This window comes from Patella vulgata, chromosome 5 (genome assembly GCF_932274485.2).
Source record: "Patella vulgata chromosome 5, xgPatVulg1.2, whole genome shotgun sequence".
NCBI lineage: Eukaryota > Metazoa > Mollusca > Gastropoda > Patellidae > Patella > Patella vulgata.
In genome coordinates, this window is record NC_065883.2 from 23,881,272 (window position 1) to 23,892,130 (window position 10,859).

Below are 10,859 nucleotides of genomic sequence, written 5' to 3' on the forward strand. Positions count from 1 at the left end.
TAGGTACCCACAATGCATTTCAGTAGAGAGAGGTCAGTGCGCGAAACGTCACACTGTCATTTTGCTTCACGCAGTCGAAGGAGAAGGTTGTGAAATGCAACACGTTAAGAGACAGGTGTGTGTGAAATTAATATAAACCGAAAGTAGATAAATATAGTAAGCCCCACGTTGTACTTGTAATCTATTGAGCCGTAATCAATTGTAATTTATTGAGCCGTAGTAAAGTTTCCATTATTTATTATTTTATTCTTATATTCTAATTCTTCTTACATGGAACCTCTAAATTAATTGATATCCAATATTTAAGACAAAATAAATATTTTACCATTGCCATTGGTACACGAATCGTGTACCATAATCATCATAATGTGTTTCAGCACCATTTGTAACAACGGACTCGAAGAACGAGGTTAAACATATTCCACAAGTCATGTTAAAGGAGCTAATTAATCGCTAATATTTGGGACCTACAAATTGGCACAAATGGGTCGCAACGTATATAATAATGTAATATGAATGGAAATAAACTGATTTACATTCAATCGTTTCCGTTTTTCCTCAAATTTCAAAGCAGTTATGTTCGGCGAAATATGCAAGAAGTCTCAATCGAATGGCAATATCTAGCGTCTTGTTATTCCAGTCTACACCGATAGTATTTATTGCGCATGCTCTCCAGATAAGAACATGGAGTCGCCGTTTGACATGACTTGTGAAATATGTCTAACCTCGTTCTTCGAGTCGCTTGTTATAAATTGCGCTGAAACGCATTATGGTACACGATTCGTGTACCAATCGTAAAATGTTTATTTTGTCTTAAATATTGGATATCGGATGCCCATCTTTTCCCGGTAAGATCACAACACCAATGTTGATTAAAATTGACAACTTATTTGTCTTTTCAATGTCGAAGGTTTTGGATGATATTGAGTTAGAGACAGCTACTTTAAATGGTGACGTCATATTTTATCTGGAGAGCATGCGTAATTAATACTATCGGTGTAGACTGGAATAACCAGACGCTAGAGATTGTCATTCGATTGAGACTTCTGGTGTATTTCGTCGAACATATCTGACTTGAAATTAGAATAAAAAAACGGAAACGATTGATTGTAAATCAGTTTATATACATAACATTATTATATGCATTGTTACCCATTTGTGTCAATTTTTTGATCCCAAATATTAGCGATTTAGCTCCTTTAAATGTACAATCCCTGACCTTTTTTATAAATTCAAGCCTACTTGGCCATTAACTGGCAAAAAAGCAACAATAAGCAAAAACAAATTTCAGACATTTCCAAGTACTACAGTATTCTAATAAAATATACCTAATTTAATATTTTAATATTTTCACAGGATGCCCATTAATACAAAGAACCGATTTTTATTGCTTTATGGTTCTCAAACTGGACAAGCTAAAGCCATTGCAGAGGAAATCGCTGATAAAGCCGAGAATCACGGTCTTCATGCTGATATTCATTGCATGAGTCAAACAGAGAAAACAGTTGGTATTCTTTTTATTTACAGGAGCTACCTCTTAACTCAATATTATTCTTAATCTTCAACATTAAAAATGCAAATTATTTTCTAATATTGGTCCATTCAATCAATATTGATATTGTTATCTTACCGTGAAAATATGGGCTCCTGATATCCCATCACAACACACATTTTAAAATCAGTTCCAGACATCCAGTTCTTTATGGTCTCAAGAGCCATTTGTAATGAGAAAGCTTGATAAACTAATTCAACCAAATCACCACAAGTCAACGTGGAAGTACAGTAATTAAACATGACTGTTCCACTAACAACCTAACGATTAATTTGTAAACTGGACAAACTGAGTGCAAACGGCTTGTGCCATTACATTTGGACTGCTCACCTATTTTACCTAACATAACTGATTAGAAATTTCAATAATATATTTTAAAAGATAGAATGCATCCATGTTACAATATTGTGCTTTTCGACTCATTTTCATCCATATAAGGTTCCAAAGAACAGTAAGAGACTTAGCTACTTTACAACTGGCGAATTTATTATGGGACACGAAAATGTTGCTGACTTATTGATGTACCAGTAGCTTTTACTAAATCTGATTAGCTTGTAAATTTCAACACAGAATGACTGTAGCTAGCATTGGATAAATGGATTAACTACAAAGAGATATACCCATTTAGACCTAGTAAAATTGATTTTAAGACTTATTGATATTTTTAGTTTAGGTAGATAAAATGATACACAATACCTTACCTATATAGATTTCTATTATTTTGTACTTCATATATTTTTATGGTTATAAATTTGTATATTTTGTTTTATTTATAGTTTAATTTGGAAAAAGAAAACTGTGCAGTATTTGTAGTATCTACAACTGGGGAAGGTGATGCTCCTGATACAGCTTCTAAATTTCTACGAAGATTGCGAAAAAAAACTTTACCCGAGGATTATTTATGTCAACTTAGTTATACAGTATTGGGTATGTAATTTACATCTATATGATCAATTTAGAGTATAAGAAAAATTATAATTTGACTCGAAATGTTTTTTTGCATGGCTTACTATGGCATTGTTTTGATGTGGGTATGCTGACCCTTTTTATGTTAATTTAAAAATTATTCACAGGTTAAGTTATTATGTGGGTGTGATATAGTTTTAATTAACATCTGCTACCACCAAAGTTATATCATCAAAACCAATTGTTTATTCCTAATTTGAAAGAACCAGTCCTTTGATGTTTAAATTCCTACTGAAAACAACACAACTTAAAATTGTGATCAAGGAATCGTATATTCTATTTCAATTCTAAAAGTACTCTCTGAAGTATTACTACCGGTAATAAATAGATTACTTAGCAGCTGGTTGTAGTGTGGTGGTCTATAGTTACGCTACTCGTAACTACAAGACACTACATGATGACAATCAATTCAGATGCTAATGATAGGATCTCTTCATTACTTGATTGATTTTAAGCGTATTAATCATTTGCATATTATATCTATACTTTTATTTTTCATAAGAAAGGGCATAAATAAAATAAATGAAAATAATTCTGATCCACTTAATCTTACGGGAACCTATTTTTGTAGATATAATGCAATTTTTTAAAATCTGTTTGCTGAACTTTTATTTTTACAGATTTTTATTTTCAATTTTAGGTTTAGGTGACACAAACTATACGAACTTTTGTAACTGTGGGAAAACCTTAAACAAACGGATTCTTGAATTGGGTGCAAAACTGTTTTATAATCCTGGCTGGGCAGATGATGGTGTAGGGTAAGTTTAGGTTTATAATTTAGATTTTGTCATTGTGATTAGGATATAAATCAGTCAAATGTGTCAAGGATAAAAGAAAGCCCTAGTATTGTATCTCAGTTATGAATCAGTGCGATTTCTTCTAGTTTTCCTCCGGTTTCCTCCCACTGCTAAAGACCCCTACGCGCAAGTGAATTATTGAAATAAAATTAAACCATATGTTAGTCCCGAAATGACCTAGTTTGTGTCGAGTGGACGTTAAACCCCATTTCTCTCTCTCTCTCTTCTAGTTTTAAATCCGCTGTTCTCACTTTAAATGTCTACATTACTATCCAGTTGTATCTTATTGACTATTGAGCATAGTATAGCCGTTTTGTCTGCAAGGTTGAGGTGGGTGTCATGCACAAGGCAGGATACTACTTCTAACTGTGATAGGGTATGTTCTCTTGTGATGGCTTGGAGTAGCTGACACTTTGATTCACATTATGGATTGACTGTGCTGTGTTTATTTTTCTTTGAATCTAGACATAACGGATGCTTTGTTTTGTTTTTCTTGAGATGAAGCCAAATGGTCTTAAAGTACTGAAATCAACTATTATTGATATATTTGGAATTTAACATGTATATCTTTTCTTCTTTTTTTCTATGAATAGGTTAGAGATTGTGGTAGAACCTTGGCTGGATAATCTATTTGAATCTTTGAAAAAGCAACTCCACATTTCATCAGTGCCAACAGATGCAACCATGGATAATACTGCGTCTAATATGAACAGTAATCAGAGGGAAATATTAGACCCGTTAGAGAAGAAAACAGATTTGAATACTGTAGTTAATCTTCAAATGACTGATAATGATTCTCATTTAGATAACAAAGCATCAAATGCAGACAAAACCATAACGGATCAGGGCTCTGATCTTGGTCAGGACAGTAGCAGGAACAATTCAAGTAGTGATATTGGAAATGAAAATGATTCAAAAACAATTCCCTGTTTGACTTCTACAGTGCCACCATTATCAGACAGTGATCTAACATTACCTGCAATGCCACCATCTTATATTCATGTGACCTTTGATGAAAATCTCACCATTGTAAGAAAGGTTTCTTTTTTTTTTGCAGATTAGGCAATTTTTGAAATATTATTGTGTCAGTTTTATGTGTTTGAATTTGATGAGTTTTTCTTTTTTATAATGTGTGTGGAAAAAGTTAGCTTCATAACAATATTGAGTTATAATTGTAAGTAGGTGGGGTACTATATGGTTTATCACTTAATGTTGTATATATACTTACATATCTACCTTATGTTCAGAACTTGGCATAGTTATATATACAGAAACATAATATTATTTACTTTCTTTTACCCTTCTTATTCTAGGATTTAACAGATTTACCCCGTCAAAATGGCTATCCTTTTCCTTCTGCAAACTCAGATGTGAAAATGGTAGCAATTTCCTCAGCTACAATACTAACATCAAATGATTCTGTTAAAAAAACTCTAAAGATAGGACTGGATATTAAGGTATTTTCTGATATTTGTTAATCATTCGTTATTCCCTTCAATTACATTTGTAGTCAAAGGGGAGATAATAAGTAGTTAGGGTGATTGGTACAGAGTTACCCCCCTTTAGTCTTCACAACACATTTTTTGTTGAGACAAAATAAACCTAAGTTAATATTTAGATTCAGATGAGAGAGAGTTAGAGTGTAACATCCATCCGACACATACTAGGTCAATTTGGGACTAACATATGACTCAATTTTATTTCACAGCATAGGGTGTTATTGGTGGGAGGAGTTTAGATAACATATTTCAGTATCTTTAATAAGTATTATTCAGTATTGATACATAATTGTGCTCTCTTTTAATTTGTATTATTGTAGAACCGTGGAATAACCTATGAACCTGGTGACGCTGTGTCGATTATTTGTCCAAATAATGAACATGAAGTAAATGATCTACTAAAAAGGTAAGAAGTATTGGGGAGGCCATTTTTCTTTTTCAAGCAATGCTTGATGTGTTGTTATTATTTTATGTGACTTTTGGAATTACTAATGCTCTCTCACAAATATCCTAATATCTTTTAGTGAGATAAATGTTAGTGCTGGCACAATATTATCTTTGAATTGATGTATTGCGATTCACTTTCTCACAATTCGTGTATTGAATCGCGAGATGCTGAATCGATTTTTCCCGATTGTTTTTTGTCTCTTCAGTAAGTAACCTGTCACTCTTAATTATCCATGTCAGACATTATCCATAGGTATACAAACACTCTTAAATTGTTTTGGTCCTTATTTTGATCCACATCAGTATCGTGATATAAAATAGTTTTATTTCTATGACATCGGTAGGAATAATAATTATCGTCATCCTGTTGTTTTCTTGATAAATATTGACCAGGTTATGAATTGTTATATGAATCGTATCATAGCACCTGTATCACAATACGCATCATGAAAAATCTCTTGTAGATTGAATGTATTAGAAAAAGCTGATACCACTGTAGATTTATCAATTATATCTGATACAAAAAAGAGAAGAGCTGTGATACCACCTCACATACCAGAACAAGCCACATTACGTCATATATTTCTCACATGTATTGATATCAGAGAACCCCCTAAAAAGGTATGTTAGAACATTTTGAGACAAGTGCTGCCTGTATGCAATGGACTGAGAATTTTATGTCTTATTAAAATTCATACAATTTTTTTTTATTAGAACAATTTAATTTTGCATATAGCTTCTATGCATTCATAAATTATACACATATTGCAGTTGAAATAAGATGTTAAAGAATAATGAAATAACTAGGTATAGAGAACTAAATTCACAGAAAATTAGATAGCAATAAGGCTACACTCATTTGAAGTTTTATTCTTCAAGAGCACTTTTTTAAAACATTGCCTTAAATTTCTTAAAGGGGCATTATGGGAGATTAGATAAAGAGCTGACAGTTCTCGCTATAATAGTTAAAAAATAGATAATGTAAAGGGAATGTGCTGAAAACTTCAGTCAAATTGCTCCACTCTGAACCAAGATATTAGCGCTTGAATTTTAGGCCTAGCCACGATCATCATTACTAATGTCGGTACGATAAAAAATAAAGTCTTGATTATCCATTTTGACGTTAAATTATCCATCACAAAATGTATTCAATTCCAGTAAATATTGCTGACTAGCGATGGCCTCGAGATTTGATTATGGTCTGGATAAGTTAATTAATGTCTAATTAATAATTTAGATAACATTTCAGACCTAAAGAAAGACCTGCAATAAGAAGATTTAGCTCTTGCATAATGTATGTTAAAGGAAAAAGATTAATTTAAAAACAAAAAGTAGTTGGTTACTGACTCTGCTCAAAAGCTTTTAGTTCTTAATATTTAAGTTTTGGAATTTTAACAATTGGTTTGGCCTAATTCCTAAACTTTGCCTAGATACATAGATGGATAAAAGATATGTTATTTATATACATGTTATGTTTGTCAGGCATGTCAAATTGTACTTTTATTCTGAAATGGTTGTGGTAATACTTTACTAATTACTTAATTTGTGAATATTGATTAATTTCAGGCCTTATTAAGGGTGTTTGTTGAGCACACAAGCCATCCAAGAGAGAAAAGAAGGCTCCAAGAATTATGTAGTAAGCAGGGCTCTAATGATTACTCCCAGTTTATCAGGGAGCAGTCTTTATCTATAATGGACATTTTAACCGCTTTTCCTTCTTGCCATCCACCATTACATAGTATTTTAGGTAAGAATCTATTAGAGTTTTTTTAAGATTCATTGCTCATTTATCGACCCAACCACCATATGATTAAATATATCTTCACTTCTTTGTTTTTAGACAATGTTTCTTAAGGCCACTCTACAGGGCAGAGTTCTTTACAGATAATGCACTTTAAATTTTGAATGTTAATGATATCTCACTGAACACAATTACAAGAGTACGAGATTATAAGATATTAATGTTAATTGATTTCTTCATTGTAATTTTTCTTATTTCAGAACATACAAGCAGATTAAAACCAAGACCATATTCAGCTTGCAGGTACAGTATATGTGATAACTAAGCTAATGTTATACTTCAGGTTTTAACCAGAAATGTTTTATAGAATTACTTCCCTTTTTTCGCGAGAAATATGAGAATATGTGGTTAATATCAACAAGATTTTTTTTTTGTGTCATGTGAGTTACACAGTATCTGATTTCCAGAATATTTTTGTATATGGTGTATTTGTACTCTGATCTATAAACTGGAATACTTGGATAAAGTGTCTTAATTCAATTTCGCTAACTGCTGTTACGTTTACCACACAGTCTATTTTGGGGATTTTGAGTTGACAATATGAGGTGTAATCGAGTGACTTGCTATAGTAGGAAATGTTTTTGCAGGTTTTAATTCTAAATATAAATAGTTATGTATATTTCAGTGCCCTGTCTGCATGCCCAGATAGACTTGAGTTTGTATTTAATGTATTAGAGATACCAGAAGGAAATGGCAGATGTACAGCTAGACAAGGAGTTTGTACAGGATGGTTAGATAACATAACTAAATCAATACAGACAAATAACGAAGATCTCAATAGTCAGATGTCATCTTTATCTCTTAATGAAGATATCCAGGTAAAACTATCAAGTTGTATTTTCAGTTAGATTTTATCCCAGAAAGTAAATTAAATATCTTAGATTTCATGTGGATTAGACATATATTGGCTATCAACTAAGAATGAATTAAAACTTTGCAAGATGACCCAAATCTGGTTGGTTCATTTCCAAATGGATTAAGAACCCTGGTGGACTTATATTGTTGTCTCTAACATCCAATGATCTGATGGATCATCTTGTCGGATTAATTTCAGTTTCGTAGACATTGTTTGTTAGGTTATTTGCTGATATATATTTCTGGTCACTTGATACAAGACAACGTTCTCAACAAAAGAAATTTTAATACATGATAGCCCTTGTCTATTTTCTAACAACAGCATTATCCAAGGTTTGCAAGACGTGTCATAAATAATGATAAGCAGTCACAAGATATTTTAAAGATAATCATACTGAGTGGATTGAATATATATTCCCCAATATGACTTTCATACCCAGTTCTCCATCGTTTGTACTACTTATCATTATAATCAGGTCTATGATTTTATTTCAGATTCCTATTTTTACAAGGACTAACCAACATTTCCGACCACCGACAGACCTTTCCTGTCCTGTTATTTTTATAGGTCCTGGTACAGGTGTAGCTCCTTTTATAGGATTTTTATTGGAGCGACAGAAACGGAAGCAGTCATTAGTTGAGGAAACTACTTATGGTGAAACATGGCTGTTTTATGGGTGTCGTAATAAGAATAAAGATTATCTTTTCAAGTAAGTTTAGAGTTTGAAGAATTCTCTCTTTCAGAATGATGGGTGATACTTGATTGAGCGTTCTGGAATTGAATTCACGAAATAGTGACTATTGTGAGGAAAGGAGGATTTCGGGCTATGAAGCATGCATGGCTGCATAAGAAAATATCTCAACCAACCATAACAGCTGAAACCATATTCGTTGTTTTTAAGTACATTCCGATTCTACTAACCACCTCAGTGACGGGAAATGAAAATGAAATGGGTTTAACGTAATGCTGTTCTGCTCTGACTGGGCTAATGAAGACAGGCATATGCCATACAGTGTGCTATGACGGAAATCTTGCACATACAGCGGTACTATGGCCTACTCTTATATCGTATTCCAACTGTCAAGGGATCTTTTAGGTGCACACCATTTTGTACACAGGTCCTCGGTTTTCTGTCCCATCCAAACAACTATAATTATCCCTTGCCAGGCCCTCCATCCTGCACCACTTAGAAGGTGGAACTGAGCAGGGAAATTCCTGATGAACTTTTTCGACCAAAGCAGGAATCGAACACGGGATCCCCCAGGTTAGCGAGTTAATGTCTTACTCACTGAGCCTCCCTCAGTGACGGGACTGACGGAACTGTGACATTACTGAATTCCGCATCACTCAGTCAAAATTCTGTCCACTTGCAACGTCCCAACTAATAATTGAGCATCCCCATGGTTTCAAGTGGCTAGGGGACTGAACCCAAAATTTGAATGTCAGCTTTTCAATTTTTGGTTTTATAATATAAAAACATTTTTGAGTGTAACACCTTAAGGATAAAATAGTACATTGTTTTGATTTTTGAGATCTATGTGAATAATCTGGCCTGTTGTGCCTTTAAAGTTTAAGTTTAGTTCCTTCTTGCAATACAACAGATAAACATTAAACTATGTCAATAAGAATTTTCATTTACATATTTAAAGGCAGGAATTGGAAGATTTTCATGGTTCCGGAACCTTAAACAAACTATGTGTGTGTTTTTCTCGAGATGATCAGCCCGAAGATTCACCAAGATATGTGCAAGATTTTCTGCTTCAGGAGACAGATGCCATTAGTAAATTGATAGAGACTGAAAAGTTACTTATTTATGTTTGTGGGGATGCTAAAAATATGGCTAAAGATGTTAATGAAGCCTTAGCTAAAATAATTAAAACTAAAATGGGTATGTATAAAGATTATAGATAGAGGTAAAACATCCATTGCCATCTTGAGACTTTAAAAACAGTAATGAGTCTATGCAAATCAGAATAATTTGTCATCATTATCTGCTATTAATCATACTAACTGGTGAATGTTGAATATGCATATTAATTTAGATATTCCAACAGTTTAAGCTCTGGTACTTGCCTTTTTTTTTAATAATGCCAATTATTTTCTCTCTATAACATCACTAAAGAAACATTATTTTGGTAGCCTACCAATTTAAGAGTTTTCATACATTGTATTTGAAAAATATGGAGGTATGTGAGATTCATTGTAGATCTATACATGAATTATCCGATGGTTTAACATACATGTACAATGTACATTAATTCTTTTATTCTATAAATTGTGGAATGTTTCTGTTATATTTTTGTTTCTTTTGTTAATGTTTTCTAGGTTTATCAGAAGAAGGAGCAAAAAGTTATCTGATGAAAATGAGATTGCACAGAAGGTATTTTGAAGATGTATGGACATAATAAACTTATGACTGATAACTTGTTAATATGAATTAACAGTCAATATGTTCTAATATTGCAAAACAGAACATGAAATGTGACTCTTTTAAACAAGAAACTTTATATTTATTTAAATATAAACACTATATTATATAATCATGGCTGTGATAAAATTTTAACTGCAAGTATACAAAATAAATTTTATGGTAAACTATGTGATTGAATTTCTTTGTATTTGACATCTTTCAATATTTTATCCCTGTGTCTGGTTTCTTTAGAAGCATACTTTAATATAAGACCTACATGTAGACTGTAGAGCCAAGACTTGTCATAGGCTGATAATGGGTTCTTGCCTACAGACTAGAGAGATGGGTTTGATAAACATGTAATTTTAATATACAGGTCACAGATCTATGGAATACAATTACTGTTTATTACTGAGTGATGTTGCAACTATGCTTACGTCTTGATAAAATATCAATGTAATGTAATGTGTTAAAGGAGCAGTTAATTGTCAGAGCAGTGATATTCTTGTATACTATCTAGTTATGTGTGTT

At 32.6% G+C, this 10,859-nt stretch overlaps 1 protein-coding gene across 1 annotated transcript; it reads left to right on the forward strand.

Annotated features, from left to right (window-relative positions):
• Positions 1 to 19: 19 nt before the first annotated feature.
• Positions 20 to 10,516, forward strand: LOC126821848 (methionine synthase reductase). Its single transcript, XM_050550374.1, has 14 exons — positions 20 to 115; positions 1,357 to 1,504; positions 2,329 to 2,479; positions 3,159 to 3,276; positions 3,909 to 4,344; positions 4,629 to 4,772; positions 5,135 to 5,220; positions 5,726 to 5,882; positions 6,828 to 7,008; positions 7,263 to 7,305; positions 7,688 to 7,880; positions 8,413 to 8,627; positions 9,568 to 9,806; positions 10,244 to 10,516. Exons 2-14 carry the CDS (start codon positions 1,358 to 1,360, stop codon positions 10,321 to 10,323), a joined length of 2,190 nt encoding a protein of 729 aa, XP_050406331.1. The 5' UTR covers positions 20 to 115; position 1,357; the 3' UTR covers positions 10,324 to 10,516.
• Positions 10,517 to 10,859: the final 343 nt, after the last annotated feature.

What these genes read in the sequence shown, in the direction of transcription:
- LOC126821848 (XM_050550374.1), top strand. Translation starts at nt 1,358, where the DNA reads ATGCCCATTAATACAAAGAACCGATTTTTATTGCTTTATGGTTCTCAA. An exon ending in TGAGTCAAACAGAGAAAACA is followed by an intron (nt 1,505 to 2,328) that starts GTTGGTATTCTT and finishes TTTTATTTATAG; the next exon opens with TTTAATTTGGAAAAAGAAAA. An exon ending in GTAAATGATCTACTAAAAAG is followed by an intron (nt 5,221 to 5,725) that starts GTAAGAAGTATT and finishes AATCTCTTGTAG; the next exon opens with ATTGAATGTATTAGAAAAAG.